General features: G+C 40.3%; 1 protein-coding gene across 9 annotated transcripts in view; it reads right to left on the bottom strand.

Annotated features, from left to right (window-relative positions):
- tenm4 (teneurin transmembrane protein 4) overlaps nucleotides 1-23,276 on the bottom strand; it is a 178,494-nt gene that overhangs the window by 128,201 nt on the left and 27,017 nt on the right. For all 9 annotated transcript variants that reach the window (XM_050072306.1, XM_050072313.1, XM_050072323.1 and 6 more), the window contains exons 2-3: nucleotides 7,728-8,014; nucleotides 6,399-6,671 (exon numbers count right to left, since the gene is read on the bottom strand). In XM_050072306.1, the coding sequence (XP_049928263.1) occupies nucleotides 6,399-6,671; nucleotides 7,728-7,950 (496 nt within the window). In that variant the 5' untranslated portion in view covers nucleotides 7,951-8,014. The remainder of the gene's footprint in view (nucleotides 1-6,398; nucleotides 6,672-7,727; nucleotides 8,015-23,276) is intronic.

Raw genomic sequence — 23,276 nt, 5'->3', positions numbered from 1 at the left:
AAGTTTCCTCACAGTCTTGAACCCTCCAACACGTATCTGATACAGGTAGCAAGGGAATAAATCATCGTCACTGAGCAGTTTGCACTTACTTCAAGAGTTTATGTTTGGTACTCTGTTTTATAACTCAGTTTAGAAAATAAATAATAATTACTATTGTTTTTTGTAATACATATATATATTTCTAGCCCTGATAGTAGGAGAGGTTAAAAGATCAGGAGAAAATAAAGGAGGGCGAAATTGCATAAGCTGTAGTTTATTTGTTTTAGTGGAGTATGGCTCTAAGTAGTTATTCATAGCCATTATTCATAATGGCAATTTTAGGATTTGTGTAATTATGTGCAAAGCAGACCAGCTTCATTAACATAATACAACCTGAATAACAGTAAGGCACTTAATATCTCAACATGAAAATGTGAGGTTATCAGCAGCAATGAAGGCAAGAAAAAAAAAATCTCATCTCGACAGCTGTAAACAAATCTTTATGGAAATGCAGAAAATAGGGCTGTGCATGGCAAATCCACATAAAAAGACTTGACTTTTCATCTGACAACTCAACATCAATAAATTCTGTTCCTACCCCAGCTAAAAGCATGATCACATCAGCACATTACCCATTATGTGCTTTGAAGGTAAAAATGCTGATTGATGACTTATGTTTAATCATGCAGAACAAAAAACAGAATTGAATTAAGAGACCTGACCATCATTCATCTTCAAGTCTTTTTTTCGCTTGCTACTTGAAATCATTAGTCAGTGGAGAAGCCTAATAAGTGTGCTGTTACCATTTTGCTTGGTGTGTTAAAAACATGGCTACCGTATGTGGAATGAAAGGACAGACATGAACAAACAGACTATTCTGGACTTCTCATTACATCTGCTGATGGCTTGAAACAACAACAACAACAACAATAACAAAAAAAAGAAGAAAAAAAATGCACCAATATATTTCGGATAATAATCCTTATGGTGTGCTTTTTTTCAGTTTAGAAGAATTTTAAAGGTAAAATGGGTCCCCCTCCAAAAAATAAATTTGGAAACTGTCACTGTATCTTCATAGTGTCAAGTCTAATATACATTAGTCAGTGTGTAGGATTAAGGGGGATATATTAGCAGAAATGGAATATTATAATATAAATATGTTTTTTTAGTGTATATTCACCTGAAAATAAGAAATGCTGTGTTTTTGGTACTTTACAATGCGTTGTTTATATCTACATCAATCAACAGAGATCGCCATGTAGCACCAAACCAAACACTGGCTCTAGATAGGGCCATTTACGTTTTACATTTTCGTGTCGGCCAATATAGTTAGCAGCCCTTCTGCAATGAGAGCGTCGGAAAAACTTGAAGTGTTTTTACTGGTTTAAATCACCAGGTCCGTTTCTTTTGAAGAAGAAGATGCTCTTGTGGATGATTCAGACAAAAATCTCCTGGATGTCTGGAACTTAGGCTATCAGAGAAAAAAGATGGTACACACATTAACAGGCGCTGACCTAGCGGCCAAACACTGATTTGTAACTTAAAAATAACCCTGGTCCAGGGCGTCGGTGGCTTAGTGGTAGAGCAGGCGTCCCATGTACAAGGTTGTTGCCGCAGCGGCCCGGGTTCGACTCCAGCCTGTGGCCCTTTGCTGCATGTCTCTCCCTCTCTCTTTCCCCCTTTCACACTTCACTATCCTATCAATTAAAGGCAGAAAAATGCCCTAAAAAATATCTTTAAAAAGAAGAAGAAAAAAAAGAAGAAAAAATAACCTGGTCCGTTTTTTTTGCAGAGGAAGAGACCTCTGCGGATAATTCAACTCCTAAACAATAAACACCGAAGGAATTTTAACCAGGGGAAGTTTCAGCTGGTGGCAATCTGCAATCCTCACCACTAGATGTCACTAAATCCCTCCTAAATCTTACACACTGGACCTTTAAGGCCTTTACATTATCATAAACCCACTCTGCAGCTCATACAATATGCAGTAGCAGCAGCCAGAGATCTAACTGGCAATAAAACCTAGAATACATCACACAAATCCTTGCATCATTCCTCTGGATACCTGCGAGAATTTCTGAATCAGGCTCAAGATTTTGTTGAGTGCCTTTAAAGCACAGATGGATTTGTGTCCAATGCTCAATACATGCCACCTTGCTTGCTGTGTACACTTATACACTTGCAAAGGTAATGTTTGCCACCAGGGCTGCCAATTTTACAATACTGGCTGTTTGTGCACCAGTAGTAGCAGTAGTAGGAGTAGCAGTAGTGGTAGTAATAGTAGTAGTAAAAGTAGTGGTGGTAGTAGTGGTGGTATCACTTCCAAAGTGGTGATTTTGCTGGCTAACACAGCCAACAGTCAGGGCTGTGTTCCAATGAAATTTAAATGAATTTGACAAAAATAAGTGCTGGTTTAGTGATTTCAGAAGTGTGTGGAGAGCTCCACAGAAAATTCCACAAGTTGCTTGTGTGCTGCATAAAATCATAATACAGCTGAAAGGTTGTGGAGGGACTTTCACAAGAAGATTCCACCGGAGTTCCTAGAGGCTTTGCCCTGAAGCAATGCCTACAGCTACCAGGATTTGAGTAATGAGCAATAATGAAAAATAATCTAACTCCAAAAACTAAATATCACATGAGTCCCACACTGTATGATTTTCTGCCATTCATTGGCATGAAAAAAAAAAAATTCTTAAAAACAATATTTAAATAAAACAATTCTGCCCTGAATAATACTACTATTCAGAGAGAAACACTGCATCTCTAAAATTGCACTTTAGTAAGATCAGAGCTTAGATATACATAGCCTATGTATATGTCTGCGTAATCAATATAGAACAGATCTCCCAGGAGGACTGAGTAAGGGAAAGCCAAATCAGTACACAACTAACCACCCACTGGAACTAATTACACTTTGTCTGTAGAAAAATACCAGTGTCAGTCACACGCTCTTTTTCTATCAACAGGAACTGTGTAGGCCTTAGCCACATCATTTTTCTCCGCAGGTTATGGAGCACATGAATAACAACAGTCCCTCAGCAAGCTTTTGTGGCTACTTACATTGCCGGTTCTCATGGTTACAGAAAAGTAATAGTCTAGCCATAACAGTGGGTGAAAGTTGGGATTAGAGCACACATCTGGATAAGCTGTAATGGGGTAAAGCCCAAGAACAGCAGCTGTCTCCCAAACCCAGCAGGTCAGGCTGGCCTCCTTGCTGTTCAGCCACTGTAGGATGTGCAGTGACTCAGCAGTCGCTGCCTGCTGGAAGAGTCCTCAAGGGGCTCCCTAGAGACTAGAGACATGCTGGGTAGGAGACACACACATACCTGTAGACACTGCATGAATGCACTTTAAACGCTAACCAACCCATGCACATGCGGTGATAGCAGCCTAGAGGGACGTGGCTTGGGAACCAGAGGGTAGCCGGTTCAAGTTCAGCACAGATCAGTTGTTACTGGGGTATGTGGACTTGTAGCTGGAGAGGTGCCAGTTTACCTCTTGGGCAATGTTGAGATGCCCTTGAGCAAGGCACAGAACCACTAACTGCTCGGGGTGCTGTGATTTGGGCAGCCCCATCACTCTGACATCTCTCCACATGAATGCATGTCCATAGGTCCTGTGTGTGCACGAGATTCAAGCCTGTGTGCAGCTGAAGAAAATAATAACCAAGTGAAAATGATGAATTTACCCAATAGACTGTATAAAACAACGTAAGTAGCAACCCTGATGTCACCCATTGGTTTGTGGACTCATGTTTAAAGCCCTGAGTTCGGCATTTCAGGCATCACCAACTTACTGTCATGGAGCCACAATGACCATATTTGGATAAGAGGGTGGAGCTGTGGATGAGCTAGGGGTGGATCTGACTCTCAGACTTTAATGACACCTCACAGACAGCCTGCCACTCAAAGTGGCCATCCCCTCAACAACGCATAACTTTTAAGCCTTAAAAAAAAAAGTAAATTGGTGAGTAATAAAAATATTCACTCATACTGCAGTTGTTGTGAACAAGGAAATAAGCTTTTGAGTCTAAAACTGCTTTTTGTACCAGGCTGTAGATATGTTTATTTCTGCTGTAAAGGTGGGCATTTTAACATGGAGGTTTATGGGGATTGACTCGCTTCTGGAGCCAGCCTCAAGTGGCCATTAGAGGGACTGCAGTTTTTTGCACTTCTGCGTCGGCTTTATTTTTCAGCCCTGGAGGTTGCTGCTCGATTTCCCCAAGGAGACTAAGAAAGTAATTACTAGTATTAGCACTATGGATGGGGCATCCATGTGACCAGCCATCTATCCATGTCAACACACATACATGCATTAACAACTGTTGCTAGACATAATTACTTCCAAAAAACCCAAAATCAAAATGTAAAAAATGTATAAAATTCCAATAATTGAGAGTGATCAGTCTACAGTGATAGACTTCACAACTTCATTATGTACTGGAGTGCAGCAAGAATAAAGGTAGCAACTAATTATTATCACATAACAACAGGAACCAATCTCACTATACCAGGTTATTATCAGCAAAGGTTTTTATTCATTGTATATATGACATGCCTCAGAATCACTTCACATCGGGAAAACCATTCCAAAATCACTAACGCTTATTTGCATGCATTAAAACCAGGGTCAAGTAAGTCACATGTGAAGAGGGGGAGAACTGCCCAGCGGCTTGAATACATTAAGGCAGAGTAAATGGTTTGTTGATTTAAAGAGATTAGAGCACACACAAGCAGGCCTGCTCGATGGATTTTAATTAACTTGCCATATATAAATTGTATGTTATCAGGCATTACTGAATTAAATGCTGAATACAAGTGCTCTTTCTGCTTGGGCAAGTTGAATAAAAAGCTACTTAGAATCTCGATTGGGTCTCACAGATGTAGCATGATGCTGCAGCTATGGGAGCTCTGAATACATTCCAGCGCACCAACCCCTGAACAGCCATCCAAGGAGATTCTCTTTAATTATGTACAATACAGCCAAATTTCAAGTCCCCTGGTATCTCAGATGATCAAGCAGAGGGATGCCACGTTCTCTCCCTGAGTCATTTGGGCAAATGGATTCCACTTCCAAGAGTCATTTCTGTCAGTTATAATAAGAAGCTAATACATAATGTGACACACTCTGAAATGCAAAACTAGTCACAAGGTTCTCTGCAAGGCTGTGCAGGGGCAATTAGAATTTTGCTGCTAGGCCCTTGATGAGTTCCTCTATCTCTGAAGTATCCTGTGAGCGGTATCATAAATCTGCCAGTTAATATGCATGATTTAGGTTTGTGTTCAACTTTGCATAATGTGAAACTGAACTTAGATTTCACCACATAGCATCTCTGTGTCGAAAAAAAGAAGAAGAGAAAATGAATCCAATTTGGCAGAAGCTCAGGTAAACAAATGCAGAAAGGAGTAGGCATTATGGATACAAAAGGGCTATGTGGGTAAAGGAAACCTGTCTGCCAGGTACTGCCTCCACACTGCACTAAATTCCCTCAAAGAGTTTTTTTCTTTCAGTGTATAAACTATCCAAGCAATTAATAAGTTGTAACTGAGTTTACTGACAAATAAGCGCTTGGGGGCTGAGCTGAGTATCCAAATGGCATTTCTGCTTCTAAACAGAATTCTGCAACATCATGCCTTTCGCACACCAATCTGCAATTTGAAAGAGAGTATCTTCAGCAGGGCTCTTATTATCTTCTGGCATTTTCCGGCACTCGCCGTGGTTCATAGATACATATTCCCTGAGCTCAAGTGACCTTCTGAGCAAGCACACAGGCTCATCTGACCCCCTGGGGGACACACCAAGCCACAGAAAGATTAATTCAATACATATGGCTTCCCACTTCCTGGCACTGATTTCACCAAGAAACCTGCCAAACCACTTCCTATCAAAGTCCACACACATGATGATTCACACACTGCAACAGAAAAAAGAAAGCAAGAATAACATGATCTGGGAATGATGAACAGCAGGTAATGGCGTTCCAAATTTCTGTCTTGGCTGAGGACTGATATTGTCTTTTCTTCAAAAGGGTCAAATCCTAAAGATGTTGGTTTTTAGCCAAATTCTGAAAAAACGCAAATGGATCAGGCAGTTTCCATTTGTTCGACTGAGCATCAAAATGTACCAAGACATTTATAAAGATTCAAGTCAGACAGTGTCAAAAACTAAAGAAATCTAAACCAATATAATGATCATTTTGTCTTCGACTGTACCATGCAGACCAGCCTGGCTCGTGTTTTCTGTTGTCTCAAAGACATAGCATGTCATTCTGCTTCAGTGTACAGGAACACACTCAAGAAAAATAAACACAGCTCTACTCCACTTACACATCTAAATCAAATCCACATGGAAAAAGACACAGAGCAAAATCAGATCTGATAAGGACTGGCAGAGAAAAGTAAAAGAGAAAAGTGCCCTACCGTTTTCTGTGTTCTCGTGTTCGGTGTCAGTGAGAGTTAGATTGGAGTTCGCCCTGCTGGAGAGGCACGAGCTGCGGCCTGACTTGGTGTTGCTGCGGCCCCATAATCTGACTGCATGCTCCGGCGACATGATGCCGTCTGTCTCTGTGTCTGCATCTGAGCCCACACTGACTGAGTAGTCACGATGTGGCATCCCCAGGTCAGTCCTGTACGTGGCTACGTGGGATGGGAGGGCTTCTCCAAAGCCAAGGTTTCGAAGGGAAAAGTCTGCCCCTGCAGCAAAATCAAAACATAGAAAGCTCTGGTGATTAATTTGGCCACTAACTGCCTCACTCTACATAACTGAACTGTATTTATTTCAGAAAAAAAAAGACGCAGCAATATCCTGGCCTTGAAGAGGTGCAGTAATTCTTTAAAAGCAACAGTTGTGGAGCTAGATTAAGATGCAGGTATTTAGTATTTACAGTAAAGTCCTATCTACGCTCATCTCAGCATCCCAATGTCAGACCTGAGTCTCGATCCGACCACGAGGAGTCGCCATAATAGGAACATTTCTAATCGTACACACTGGGGCTTGAAAGTAGACACAGCTGATGTTTTGCGTTAGTCTTTGGTTCAACAGCATTTTACAAATGCCAAATTTATAGCTTTTAGTTCTTTAAATGTTGTATCTGAAAACTGAGACATCTGTCTTGTATTTCCTCTCTTGTAAGTTCTCTACCAAGGTAATTAGAAATACCACAGCGGTCCTTGGAGAGTTGACAATCTCACTAGATTCTGTAACTGCTGAGATGAAATAAATATATCAATCAGAGACACACAAGGATTTTGTTTCTAAACTGTAGTGCACCACCTAAAGGAAATGGCCTGTGTCATGCTGATTAAAAATCCACATTTTTTTTTTTAGTAAAACTGCTGGCCTAAGCTTCAGCTGGATTTAAGGCTACCTCGACAGTGCCAGCACATCTGATCTGAACTTTGATAATCAATAAAATATTTGAAAGAGCAGGTAACGGTGCGCATGTCTTCCATGCAGTTTTTAACACTGGCATGGTAGGTTCAATCCCTGGCCACCTCTGTTAATAGTCAAACTCTGCAGAGTGACCTCTACAGCAGCTGAACGGGAATTATCAGGAGAATCCTCATTAAAAAGCAGTGACGCATGTACCGAGACCAGGCAGTGACGTGCCTTTAACCTAATAACAGGATTTTTCACGACATTGTGCACTGATAATATACTTATAGACGAACTATACTGATATCAATGGCAATATGTCCTATTGACATAAAAGCAGAGTATTTCATAATACTGGCACAGCTAACACCAACCTTGCCGGCTGAACTCGTCCACTTCGTGATGAACCATTTCCTTTACACGGCTCCCGTAGGCCATCCTTGAGTCATGGTCAAAGGCCTTGAGTGTTTCACTGGAGCTGTAGGATTTGGGGTTGGGTTTGCCATCCTCGCTGTCTGCAGAGGAGCTGGTGTAACGGCGCTCTGTGTCCTGCCGGGCAGTGAGTGAGCGATAGGGTCTACGTTCCTTCACTTCCATGGCTGCCTCCACACTATTTTCAACATCAAATGTGGGTCACACTGCCAGTTTAGTTTGAGTGATTCTGCAGAGGAAAAACACAAACAAAAAAATAGGAATGCTTGATGTATAAAAAAATGCCTTGACAGCAGTGTTGATTTTAAAATGTAATCCTCTCAAAATGCATCATCAAACACATAATCACTTGCTTCTGTGATGAGGTTTGATACAAAATAATATTAAAAAAACATCATTAATCATTTGAAAGTAGTACGATACACACTCACACACACACACACACACACAACCAAGTGACTGTGGATATAAATAAATAAAATGCAAATGCATGTTTCCAACCAGCGGTGTATGCATGGCTCAGCACACACAGGGAGAGCACGAAGAACCACCAGGATTAGATTTAATAAAATACGGCACAACAAATCTTGCACCCATAAAGTTTACGGCGCAAGTCTCCCACAAATATTCTATTTTATGTGCCGTATAGAAATGCTGGGCCTCCAGCATCTGTAAAAGTGGCAGGTGTCCTTCCATGAATTGTGTTGTTTATAAGTAACAAATCATCACCAGTTGAAAACTGAGGTGCCAAACAAATCTAGGACTACACCCAACCAGCAGAGATGATTAAAATCTGAAACATAAAACCACAACTGTCAAATAGCACACCGAGTACAAGATCAATAAAGGGAGGGAATTTAAGCATTCAGCTTTTTTATTTCCTCGCCTTAAAGAACAAAATATTAAAGCAAAATAAAGAAAAATGCTTGCAAATAAATTTTAAATATTCAAACATGATTGTTTTGGTTTTGCTTTTTAATTATTTTTTCATTTAAAAATGTAACAGAAAAAAATACTAAAAATATCTTTGCACTTTTAGCGCATCATAATATGAATTAATGTGTAATATTGCAGGCAGTAACTGGCGATGCCCTGCACACAGCTCATTTTAAGAGACCACACGCTTTAAAGATATTGAGTCGGATTAACAAATGTCAATGTGGATATAAACTTGATTAAAGGCTTCGTCACTGTGTACTTTGAAGCTCATTTACTGAACAAAGGGTATTAGTGGGCCAGATATTGCAGCATTATAATATATTTTACTCCTATGCCAACATGCAAAGTCATAATTATATATCAATAGGACGGGACGTTCCTAATGACGAATTTCTGATTATTACAACATTTTCTGTGAGTGACTAACTGTATTTAATGATAATAATTTTAGAAATAAGTTTAACTGACTAATCTTTGTTATTTCCAACTAGCAAGGGAAGCAATATTTGATCGACTAATCCCATACATCCCTAAATAATATATCATGAGCTGAAAGCCTCATCATCCATGCTGCAGGATTCTGCTTCTATACTATTTGCTCCCACACTTCAGAGTATTTTACTACAATCAAAAATGGGATGCAAGTTACTGGGTAAGAAAACAGCTCTTTGAAAGAGAGATAAAAAACTACTCTTGGCAAATCTGTGAGTTTTTACTGACAATATGGCCGAGTTGTTAAGACACGGATTTTTCCACAAGATAAGCTCTTTATGAATACTGTATAAGATTTATGCCGGACAGAACAATAAACAATCCCTACTGAACTATATTTGCCCCTGCTTGAAAAAAAAAAGTTTTTATTGAAGACACCATTGTTGGGTTTGGGGGTTTCTTTTTGTATGTATTGACAGCTGAATAGATCCCAGTGATTAATGACTTGGGGCCTCAATACCAGGACCTCCGCCACATGGGGGGAAGAAAACGCTCCCACTCTGCAGCCGCAAGAGCACTTCAGCTGCTCCCAAGATTTCAGATGCAGCTTGTATGGGTTGCTAATTTTTTACCTTTTTGCTCAAGATCCTTGATGCTATGCAAATGTGAGAGAGTGGAGAACAAGCGGCTTTCTAAAGTTTCAAGAATGTTCTGTAAAGTGCATTGTTTTTGTTTCCAAAGAGCTGGGCTCAGTGCTTTAGCCATCTCTTCTGCACAGCCCTTCCTCCTCATTATTAATCGGCTGGTATGCAATGAGATGTACCTTTGAGGCCATGGGAAACCCAGAGGAGTTATTCAAAAAAAAGCAACAGGCTGTACACAATGACAGATGATACGGGATGCAAATGTTAGGCCCTCGTAACGTATCCATCTTAAGTGCAGCTGTCAGAATTTTCACACAAAGCATACTGTAAAACTAAACTGTTGTTCATGAACAGGCTACATCTGGCATTATCATTGTGTTTCAGCGCCAGAGAGCAAAGCTGTTGTTCTTATTCATCTGTCTAGGGCTAAATCCTGAGAGCAGGAGCCAAAACAAAGAAAACACCACTGTTGTATTAAACTGGTATGTGAAGATAATAAACAGAAGGTCTTATTAAACCAAGATGTCCCAACACTTAATAAGAAAAAGAAATATGAAGTGATAAGAGGACTATTTTTAAAGTGTTATTATCATCTCATAGTAAAACACAAGGGACCGAAAAAAGTAGCTTGAAACACTGAAGGAGAAGGTTAATGAGGGTACATTTGCAAAGACTCCGTAAGAAAAGTTATTTACAAAGACCAGTGAAAAATGACTGCCATGGATTAAAATCTGTGAAACGAAGATAGCAATCGCATGCTTTTATTTCAAAGACAAAGTTCCCTCTAAGGCTGCAGAGCGTGAGCAGTGCCAAAAAGAAGCTAACTGCATATCTATGCAATGATCCAAAAATCAATTGAGGTCTCTCTGGATAGACAAAAGAAATGATGGATGGTCTGTTTTCCCCTTTAAAACAATTGCACACTCTACATTTTTCAATTGCATTGTCTACAATCGGCCAGGATAGAGTCAGGTTTGTCTGTGGTTGTAAAGCAAATGTATAGCAGCTGTAAGCAGAATAATTATGTGGTTCTGCACAGAAAGTGTTGCAGAAAGCAATGAACAATGAATTGTGTCAATTGGAGTCATCAGGCACAGTGATGTTGCGTAACATCCTTGATGTGTGTTGGAATGTGTGTGTGGAGGCAGTGACTGCAGAGTCAAACAACATGAAAAACACCATCAACAAAAGAAATATTTTTCCTGAAGAGCTCAACAACCTTGGAAACACAGCCTGTGTGTGTAGGTGTTAACCACCTGAATAAAGTTGGCAATGGTAGAAATTATCATCGGGCCTATTCTGCTCTTAAATATGTCTATGGTGCAATCATCAACTAAAAGTCATAATCAGCCAATCAGTGCTCTGAACAGGTCACCACAGATAAGTTAATGACCATTTGAGCCGCTCAAGAAAAAGTTAAAATCAAAAAATGGCATTAACCGACACAGGAAACAGTAAACACAGATCACCATAAGACGTGGGAGTTAAATTGGTTGAGACTGCATCTGATCAGTAGCATAGACATATCTTCCGTCTGGTACTGACAGTTCATTGCTGTGTGATGATTTCACCGCCTATGATCAAAGATTAAAACCAGTTTAATACACCGGACAGAAGGCACAGCTTATGCTGCTGCAGTTAAAAGTGCTGCCAGTAGCCGAAGGAAAGTAACAACCTCAGCCATCATCCACATACGCACTCAGGCCATTGTTTCCCTAGTTTTTACTGTCATGACAATTTTGTGATAAAATGTAATCATCTTTGTCACCATAGATCTTTGCATACCCTCGGACCACTGCTTAAACACACAGAAAAAAAACACAAGAGCAAAACTGAATATGTTGCATGTTTTAGTGCTACAGCAAAGGATTATCTCCATTAATGAACAATACCATCTTTTTCCTAGTAATTTCAGAAAATGTCAGGCAGCCATTATGAGTTGCTAGAGGCCAAGGTGACATCTCACCACTGTTTGTTTCTGTCTGACAAACCATCCAAAGATATTCAAATTGCAATGAAAGAACACTGAGTTCTATTATTTATGCTTGCTGTTCAAATGATGCACACTTCTTAGTATAAAGTCTAGCCATGCATACCCCCACCTGAACTGTTTTTTTATGACTGTGTTCAATTAATTCTGATACTACTAAAGAAGACAACTTTAAAGCCATAAAAATGTGACTAGTAAGAAAACTTTGTAGCCTCAACCAACCCATAAAACAACCCACCCGCAGTGTGAACGACGGGTTACAGGAGCCCCTGGTAAAACACTCGTTAAGGTTTTTGCTGGGCAGATCGTTGTGACCATTGCTCCAGTGTCAGGAGTTAGTTAAATATGGGATCTAAATACGTGGGAGGCATTTGGGGTACAATATAAATGCAAATGGCTCTGTACTATCCATCAAACAATTAGCAGTGTGCTGAGAATTGCTATTCAGTGCTGCTGCATATAAATCTAGCCCTCTCTCTGTGCACAACCCTGTTTTCCATGATAATTAAACGCTTGCTGCTCTTTACATGTCATAGATTTTCAGTGCAAAATCCAAGAACTAACATTCTTAGGCAACACAGAAAACAGACAAAGTAGCACACATGCATAATGTTTGCCAAATCCCTTGGAGTATAATCTAAAATGATTACAGATTACTTGTCTGTGAAATCACTTAATTACTTAGTATTATTACTAATTACTATGACTACGATTGAGACGTAATGTGTTACTGATTAGTGATGACATTTTTAGACAAATGACTGCTGATGTGCATGAGCTGAATATATTTTTGGAGGACTATGGTTTTTCAGTTCAGGGAGACCAAACAAAGATTTTCATATACCATCAGTGCTCACAAACATGTTAACATAATTTCATAAATCCAACCTTAATCCCAATTTGTAATGACTGCAAAAAATGTATGTTATCATGGGTATTTCTAATAACATATATATTGTACAACAAATTAGGTGACAAACTTTTTTTTAAATATATTTTTGGATTGTAACTGTTTTGTTTTAATTATCTAACCTGGTCACGTAGTCAAAGGATTAGTGACAGTTAGCTCAAAACACTGCAGACAAACATCTACACACAAAAGCAGCCTGTTGCACAACAGAGAGGAAATTTGGGGAGATATCAAGAACATTGTCTGCAGGCTCCATTGATAGCAAGGAAAGCTCCATACAGGCACCACTTACTTCTTTTCTGGAAATCTTTCACATGCCTGGGCTCTAAAGAAAAGCCTCCTCGGTCAACAGAAAGGTGTGTTTTCAACAGGGGAAAAGAGACTTGGGTAGAGGGGATGGGGGGCAGGGGGGCTGAATAGCTTGCCAAACAGATCTGAATTCTGTAGTGCTAATGCAGGCTGGGGAGGGGAGGAGGCACCTTGGTGGTGGTGGTGGTGGTGGGGGGGCATCTCAGCAGCCGCCTCCTTCGGGGATCAAAAGCGAGCCCCGCCAGCGAATAAAACAGAATGCGTAAAAGCCTTAACATAAACAAAAGTAGCCTGGGACCGCTGCTGCAGCACGCTCCCTGCTACTAATCACTCTAAGCAATTCAAGGTTTAGTCATGACAGGGGGAGCAGGCAATGGAATAATGCCTTTAAACCTGCCCGGTAAATAACAGAGAGAAGCACTCTCACTTTCTGCATTGATGTACATCCCTGACCTTGGCCAAATACAGCAAAATGCTAGTAGTGCTATGGCTGGCTAAAACGTCTACTTACCAATACTTCTGCTCAACTACAACAAAATATATGTGTGTGTTTTGTTGGCTTGTCACTGCAGCAGATAAAAGCAAGCAAGTGAGGGATGACCCTAAAGTGAATAAATTCTAAAAAAGTAATCTAGACTCATAAGGTTCACTATCGTCCTGAGGAGCAAGTCTGGGACAACAAATAAATGTGACGTTCATACGAGTTTAAAAGAGGACCTCTCCACTTGGCTGAAGTGCCTCTGTTCCCAAACATGGCTGGGGAGAGCAGAGGTGGTGACCCTTCTCTCATTAGTCTACGCTTAATGCTCATTATCCTGCAATGGCTAGACCTGGGTTTGATGTGTGCCTGCGGTGAAACTAAACCTAATACCAGCTAAGCAATAATCAACTTCCTGCAAACTTGCCACTGTCAAACTTACTGTTACAAATGTTTGCAGTTCTAGCCTGAGGAGGGCCAATCCAACCCAAATGCAGCTAATAAATGATACTCCAAACAATAGTATTTTATGTGCTGTTCCTGAGCCCTAACAATTAGTTCACCAGAATTACAATAACACATTTTCTCAATGCACTTAAACTGTGTCAGTTTCCTATTTCAGATCAATGCCTTTGAGATTCCAGTCACTATGCTAATACAACAGAGATGAATGGGATTTTGTTTCTGCTATTCAAATCATTGAAAAATGTCTTTACAAAAAAGGTAAATTAACAGCAACATCTCTCCAGATTACAATGTTCCTGTTTATCTGAATAATTGAACAACCATGGTGTCAACAGCGTTCATTAGAACTACCGTCTACCTAAGTTATGGTCCCTAAAAACTGTCAACAGCAAGGTCCTTCAGATGGACAGGTCCATAAACAAAAGTCCATACACCTCCATTGTAGTTTGGGTGGAGGCAGAAATCCCAGGGGTTCATATCCCACAGTCTTAGCAGATTGAAAAATCTGTAACCCTAGTAACTCCTAGACACAAGTATGATAATGCAACCCCCAAAACTTGTGTTGGTGTGGATAAGAACAGACAATCAACCATCATTAAGAGCTACTGCGGTGACAGCACTTAGATTGTTTCGCACTCCTTCACATACTTCATGTTGACCTCTGCTCCAAGATCATCAAGCATGACTCGGACTGCTCTAACAGTGGTTGGGCCATATAATCCTTTAGCTTACAACAAAACTTTAACCAGGCATCTCTCAGGTGAAATTATAAGCTTTCTGGGAGATACATATATCGGATGTCCTCAACTATCTGGCAAGAGCGGCTGAGACTGGCTGATTAAATTTATAAATGTATGCTTTTGCCATTTGAACAGATTTTAGCAGACACAGTTAATTAATACTTTTTTGGACTGCTTTACCCGAGAGCTGCTCTCATTTTGCTTTTGATCATTACTGAGAAATCTGAGCAATTTTGCACTTTACTGTAGATCAACCCGGGAAGTCAATTTGAGAACTATTCAATTTTAATTGGTCAAATAACCATCACTGTCTTATTATTGCTGGCAGGTTCAGAGGGACAGTTCATGTTAGATGTTTTGGAGATAAAGTCAGAGAGGCCATGTTCAGAGGAGGGATAGTGAATATATCGGTAGAAGGATGCTGAGGTTGGAACTGCCAGGCAAGAGGCCTAGAGGAAGACCAAAGAGGAGATTTCTGGATGTTGTGAAAGAGGACATGAAGTCAGTTGGTGTGAGAGAAGAGGATGCAGAGGATAGGGTTAGATGGAGGCGACCCCTAAAGGGAACAGCCGAAAGAAGAAGAAGTCCTGCTGGCAGGTTTGTGAGATCAAACTTGACTGGCTTGTGCTTAATTTTGTCTCAACACTTCTGAATGGATGTAAGCCCACACCACAAAATCATCTTTTCCAGATATCTTTGTTTTTTACTCTAGCTTAGATTTCTGATTAGAATTTAGCACAGATAATTCTCTGACAAATCTTCATGACAGTACCAACTGTGCCTCCTGGATTCTTGATGCACATTGTATTTTAATGTAATGTTGCCAATTCCATTTGGCTAAGCATCTAAAAAAAAGTCCTTTATCTTTGTAGTGCTTCATATACCAACGGCTTTGTCAAATGACACTTGGCTTGCTCTCATTAAAACATAACTGGTTGTGTTGTACAGACCTGATTTGTACTGGGCTCAACTATTCATACAATTGATGTCGCCACTTAACAAAAGATGCAAAATGAGGTGAAAGCTAATGTTTATTGTTTTTTCCCCCCAGCATTTTATTAGTTTTCCATTCAACCCTGAGAGTAGGCTGCCTAGGAAATTTAAAAGACTCGGAAGAGTACTAAAGGTACAGAAATAAAGCAGGTAACTCCCATGCTACTGTCATTGTATTCAAATAGTAAAATGAAATGTCCGCAGTCTCTTGGAAAATCCAATATTTACAAATGAGTCACTGATGTTATCACACCTTGATGCCACTAATGATCCTGCAGTTTATTGGATTCCAACATGGTGCATGAATAATGTTTAGATGTGTAACACAGTGATGTAAGTGCAAATTCCACGTTTAAATAAATGTTTTTACTTATTAAACATTTTGTAAACATGCGTCTGTTCAAAGAAAGACAGAAATAAATCATGGACTAATCCAAAGAGAGATGGTGTCAATCACTCTCTTGCACACATGACTACGCAGAGGACATACAATAAAGGGAAAAGAAGAGAGGAAAAAACTAAAAGTGTTACCACATTAAACAGATACAGCAGAGTAAATCCAAAGAGTGTCTAGACTGAGTAGAGCCAGATTTCAGTTGACTCATGGAATAAAAATTTTGTCACAAATATGTCTCAAGTGACCACTTGTATTTGGATTTCACTCCCATGCCCAGTATGCAAACAACCATGTAAATAACTTCCATTTCCGTAGGCCAGAAAGACCTGACTACAGATGAAGTCTGCACTGACTGAAGCAATATACAGCACATTGTCAAATGCATCCCTACACTACACAACTGCGAGCAAAGTGCGAGCTTTGTGGGCGCAGTCACAACAGTTTTTAGAGCTGTCCACTTGTAATCAGATTACCTAATACACTAAAAAGACTGATTCACTTAAGAAGTGCGATTTTCCTTTTTACATTATCTTAATATCATTATTTTTAATGCTTAAGTTGATATAATTTAAATTTAGAGGTGGAAATAAGTTGGCGCTTTTATTGTGGTAGTCTATGACATAATATGACATCATATTAATTTCAAGAAAAACAACAGCAAAAAAGCAGAGAATGGCAAAATGGCAGTGGTCCAGGACATGGCTGCTCGAACAGCAACTGAAATTCTGCCAGCCCAGCGCAAACTTCCGCCGGATCAGCACACTTTTTGATGCTGCTGTTAGACCGATTAGACCAAGCCCGCTGCAAACCCAGTGCTGAATTTGAGTTGCTACACCCCCTACAGAGTCAGTCTCCAGAGCTTCCGCCCACTCTCCTCCCACAAATAGTCTCCTACTGGTGGGGAAAGGCAGAGGTGTTGCTGGGTGCACAAGCTAGCTAGCTAATTCTTGTCCTATTTGTGGTCTCATAAACAAAGACAGCGTGAGAGTGGGGAAAGGGGCTGAGGGAAATCAATGCACTGTGCATTGCTAAATACAGGAACAAATAAATGAATCAATAAAATTGAGAGGTGAAAGTCAGTGTGGATATTTTGACAGCTGCTACAAAGAATTCAATGTATGGTTAACTGCACTAGCTTGATCAACAGAGACAGCTAAATGTTGCAGTTAAATTTTACTTGAAAAGGTAGATATTCATTCTATTATACATGTACATTTTAGTAGGCTAAGTACGTAAAGTTTATCTAATATGGGACCTTTCACAGAGCAAGGTCACAAAGGGCTTATTTTTTGTTAAAATGTTAAAAATATGACCGTAAGTACATTATTAAATAATCTATTTATCACTTTTATATGCATTAAATGGTGCTGCTGAAATATAAGTCAGAAAGACTGACTGACATTTGATGTGTAATGCTTTTGGAAATATGTGTTATGATAAACAAACCCTACAAGTGTATTATGTAACTCTTTCCATAGTTTAAAGTTAAAAAAGTAAACAAAAATTGCAATTAATGGTGATATCAATATCGCAATACTTGCAGAATTGCAATACTTAACCAATCAACATCCAAGTGCTGTGATAGTATCGATTAGCATATCGTCCCAGCCCTATAATACACACTTTTCGTAAAACGTGTGACCACAGTCACAGTCTTCTATGACTCCTGCGACCAAGCTGCCCGTTGGAAATCCCACACTCTGCTTCTTTCCCTGTGTGCCAGGTTATGAAGACATAGGCAATACATGGCAACTGTGTTGGAAGAACTTCCCTCAAAGAGACTGTGAGATAGGACTGTCGTACTGCCGGATACCAATTACAATCCACTCACAATGGGGGTCCTGAGATTTCCTCATGCTACATAACTTGTGCAGGCCCAGGGTAAGGAAGTGCACTGCAAAGATCACAGACTTAGTAAGGTCCTCCAATCATCAATCACCACTGTCTAGGAGTTCCTACCTCAGGAGAGAACCAGCCATTTCCTTTAAACTTTCCGTCTTTTATATATATCCTGACTGGATTTTCCTGGGACATTTGGCAAGTCTGTGTAAAATATGACATCATATATTGTAACTTAGCCGTTAAGTTTACAATAGAATTTAATTTCTGCCAAGCACCGCCTGGGTCTAGCTGTTGTCCATCAAGTCACAATGTGTGAACTGATCTAAGACGCAGGAAACAAAGTACAGTGCAATGATTTCTAAACAGTATACTACATTAAACATGAACAATCAAGATGAACTACCAAACAGAGGGGAGCACTGTACTTGTTTCAAGTAAAAGTGTCAATCAATCACATAAACTGGACTAATTAGGTTTCCCCACAACAGCAATAATGTGGATCTTAGCTGTGCTTTGCAAAATGAAGCAGCTAACATGGTGGGCTTGGGACGATATGAACACGAGAACCATGCGATAACCCGCTGCACAACAAGCAGCAAGCACAACTCTTTTGTTAGAGACAATAAAACCGGTGGCTGTTCAATATCAACAGTAAAAAATCAGCACACACAGCAAAGCTAGACGGAGGGTTCCTGCATGGTAATGATCTTACTCTAAGTGCCTAACTGAGTCATCTCCGCAAGCCCTGCTTTGACAACCACACACCTCCCACATCTCCCATCTCAGCAGCCTCTGGGTGGGGCTAATCACTCTGTAGCTTCATCATCGACTGGATGACAGCTCTGGCTGTAAAGATGCTATGTCTAGAAGGCGTGGCTGCTGCAGTGGCCTACTGTAAACACACTGCTTGTTTTCTAGAGCTGAAAACAGAGCATCACTACATCTTTTTTTTTTTTTTAAATATGTCCTTTCATAGAGCACGAAGACTGAAATTAATTTTGCCATCCTTTCAGTGCTACAGTACAGACAAGAATCCTGAGAGGATTTTTCCTGCGCCACTGAGAGTTGGTGTATGCTGATTTGCCCCTAACTGATTATGACATGAAATGGCTGACGGGTAGCTTGGCAGTGCTGCGTTGACCTGCACAATCCCCTTTCTCTGCCTCTAAGGCACCAGAGGTCTGCACTCTCTGATCCCAATGGCTGAACATTAGACAGTGCTGAGGCTTATGCACAAACGCCTGTGCAATTTCTTTTTTCGGCTTATCGACTGGCAGTCTTTAATGCAGCTTTTATTCCCCACTGAAAGCCCCATGTTACATGTTATGAAAACACGCAACGAAACAAAATCAAAGATATGCGCTGTGTCTTTTTTTCCTGTCATCTTGATTGTTGATGCATAAGAGGGAAATGCCCTTTCATCTATCAGGGTAGGGCACTGCATCCTCCTATGTATAAATTTAATTCTCCAAGTAAATTTGGATTGATCACCACAGCTCTAGGCCACAATCAGCATCCATGATCTAATCAGGGCCCGGCCCTAGACAGAAAAGGATACTTCCATAAATAAAAACCATATGAGAGCCAGCAAGTGCCCATAACACTGGGGGGAAATTTGATTACCCTCTCCCTCTCCACAGGTGTGCTTTTAGCCTCCTACCTTCAAAGACTGCCAGTCTGATATAATGCCACACCATGTGCATCCTCACTGTTGTTTTCCTGCACTAAGGGTTTTACATCATACTTGCATCAGCGGATGTGAGCACTGAATGCTGGAGTCACTGCTAAGCAGGCGATGCCCACAGAAGCCCGGCCGAGGACGATCCCAGTGAGACAGGATCTGTCAGGGGCTCCTTGCCCAGCAACACCCAGGGTAATAAATTACCCAGAATTAACACGTCATCCTGCACTGCACACAGCAGCCGCACTCCACTCACGCCATGCTGCTTAATGGATCTATTAACCAAATGGATACAGGGGTAAACTGCTTTCAGAGCTGAAATTCTTGTTTGGTATATGCTAACAACGTAGGCTTGCTCCTCCATTTGATATTCAGTTAGTGTAAAATGTAGGTACATTTTAATGCAGCACTCATGCAGACTGCTTTTTAAAGGTAAATGTACATTCTTGGTTAGGAAATACAATTTTGTATAAGAACATGATTTGGCTTGTGCAGGTTTTGCTCACTGACTTACACATTTTTAACACACTGTCTACGTTTGAAAAGTTATGATGTCTTGTGCTTCGTGTGCAAACAGAAAACACTATGAAATGACAGCATGCTCAGAAGCCACCCGCAGCGCTCCCTGTGTCACCTGTTTGGGAATTCCTCTGAGATGTGTCTCTACGGCCATTAAAAGCATACTCTCCTGTTGATGCCTGTCACTGATAGCGGGAGATATTTAGTAGAGGATTCAGAATGCCAGTCGTGCAGCCTGTATCTCTTCGGCATCTCTGGCACCCAACCAGCACTCTGACATGCTGAGCGCGGCACACAGCGCCAGGTAATTTCTGACCAGTGCTCACTCATCACAAAAGGTAAATACAGATAAGAAACAAGCTCATAGTCTCTTATTTCTTTTGGACTTAGCTGACATGTTTTGACTGCGGTGAAGATGACGGACAATGTTAAAATGAAATTATACTTTGCTGAAATAAATAAAAATAAAATTAAAACTACATAGCATGGGTGCTTATTTCACGCTTTTTCGCATGGGCTAAAACCTGTATGGACTACAATACCAATAATCCCGTCTTCTTTATATCCATGCCATTAGGCTAGCAGCATCATTTCAACCCTCTAAGCTTCATCTTTCCTTTACTTGAACTTTTTTCATATTTTGCCTGCATCAAGAAGAAACTAGACCTCTGGAGCCACAATGAAATTTTTATAGGTGAGAAAGCATGAAACCTAAAAAGCATAAACTATGAAATCTGGATGATAAAACCTTACTGAAAGGTTATGCATAATGTTGGTAGTTGCTGCAATGTAACAAATTAAAATTTATGACATTGCTTCATGCACAAAGTGGAAGAGATCAATCCCCAGTCGACCAAGGCTGCTGTTATGTGCAGCTCAGTGTTTTCTGACAACACAACTCTTGTTGATTTCCTTCTGAATTCAAGAAATTTCACCATGAAATCCAGACTAAAGGTTTTCCATAGTAATTTTTATTAATTCATGTATGTATTTCTTCTTTAAAAAACCTCCCTTAACATAAAAAATACCAGTTATGTAGACTCAGTTTGGAAACAAAACCAATGTGATGAAATCAGGATGAGAAGTGGAATGCTTTCATTCACTGCAAACTACTGAATTAAAAGACACTGCTCACACTTAAATCACACATCAGGTCTCAATGAACAAATTACTAAAGTCTAAAATCTTTACTGATGTACACTGTATAATTTGTTGATAGCAAAATATCGTAACAACAGTCAACAGAAACCAAAATCATCAACTCACTGAGGGCTGGATTCAAAATCACACCGAAAATCAAAGTAAAAAATTGAATTTTATCACGGCAACTCCTAATGTGACTCGTGTACGGTCCCAACGTGCCAGGCAATCTCATTGGGCTGCAAGTACCGCCTCATGCTACCAGTAGTGACAAGGACACTAGCAGAACACAAAACTCGAGAAGAATCAGTCAGGATGGATAAGAAGACAGCAACTGTCTATGGCCACCACATGCAAAACCATTCTCTTCTTGGGGGCTGTCTTGCTTTTGCCTTTCCATTGCACCTGTTGTCTGACTTTAAAATGTCTCTCTTATTTCAGGACATAACATCATGTGACATTTTTTAACACTTTCTGTCATTTCTGACAGAGCTGCACCTTTCTTAAATAATTTTTCAAAACTAAATCCCCACACACTGAAAAGTCACAATACCAGATCCCGATTAGGAGATGCTGCCCCCAATCGCATTCCCATTATCAAAAGATGAAATCTGCTGGATGGAAGCAGTCCAGCAGGCATATCTCTTCAAATGCTGTAAGGAATCCAACCATTGCCGAAAGAAGACTGTCACTCAAGACCACATCCGATTTGTGAGGAGTTAAGTGGGAAGGAACTGCCATTAAAATTGACTTTTTTGAAGTGTAATAACTGCAGGCTTTATGTAGCCACTGAGACCAATTCAAAATGTTTAGTACCCAGGACAACATTTTGAATTCATATCAGAGATGTGACCAACATTGCCTCAGGTTGAAAATACTGAATCCACATGTAGAATTCATCCATTCCAGGTCAAACCCACATTTCTGTCCAGTCAGATTCAAATAAAAAACCAAATATCCATAAAATTCAATTTATAATGTTTTTAAAAAATCTGTTTTTAAAGTTTAAAAAGTTTTAAAAATATGTAACACATTTTAAATTGTATGATTCTCTTAAGTATCAAGCGAATAAAACTGTAATTTGGAAAAGTAAATACAGTTCAACCCGAGTAATGAAAAAGATCATAAGCGCTTCACAAAATGTCAATGAAGCAGAGGAAATATAATATTTATATTAATTAAGTCTACATCTAGCAATATTGCCTTTTTTAACCAGGGTTTTAGGAGACATTGACTTTATTTCCAATCTCAGAAAACTTTCTCATAGCTCACTGACACTGAGCAGCATAGTAATAGTTTTCCCTCAGGACTGTAGAAAGTGTGGAGCATCGAGGTTCAAAACAGACTTGTTCATGTGTGCTCATTGTCTGCTGTTTAAGTGGGGTCAAGAAAGACCACATTGAGTCATGAGCATGAAGCCTCACCAAAAACAGCCACTCTTAACCCAGCATACCACGGAGCATCTCTCCAGCACAAAGACAAGCCTTTATCCCCCTGCACTTAAGGTGCTCTCTCCTGAAACCTCTCATGAGGTGGACTTGCTTAAAGTTTAATGGGGAAGCTCATACAGAGCAGAGGACCTGGTAAGGAAACCTAAACTCTAGCCATCACTCTAGATCTGACACAGTGCGTTAGGGCATACATTACTACACCAGACAGAGAGATCTGGAGGCAAAGGAAGAAGTGAATAAAAATACTGAACAAATAACACTTAATTGAGGTCAGCGTGATTGAACGCTGCAAGGCTAGGATGGCTTTAACATAGGTTCCAGATGGCAGGCTGTTATTTCACTGTGCCCCGCTAATACTGCAGGATTCGATGCTGGTAACCTGAGTGTCCCTTGGGCCCCCCGGCTCCTCCACTGCACTGAAATCAGGGCCAAGCTCCCTCCGCTGTTACTCTGCAGGTTTACTCAACTTCGAAGGATATGGTAGTGGAGGAGGGGTGTGTGTGTGTGTGTGTGTGTGTGTGTGTGTGTGTGTGTGCATGGAGGTGGGGGTTGTGCAATGGT

This window comes from Epinephelus moara, chromosome 2 (assembly GCF_006386435.1).
Source record: "Epinephelus moara isolate mb chromosome 2, YSFRI_EMoa_1.0, whole genome shotgun sequence".
Lineage (NCBI taxonomy): Eukaryota > Metazoa > Chordata > Actinopteri > Perciformes > Serranidae > Epinephelus > Epinephelus moara.
The sequence above is the reverse complement of the archived record's forward strand: the minus strand, read 5'-3'. Positions and strand labels throughout refer to the sequence as shown.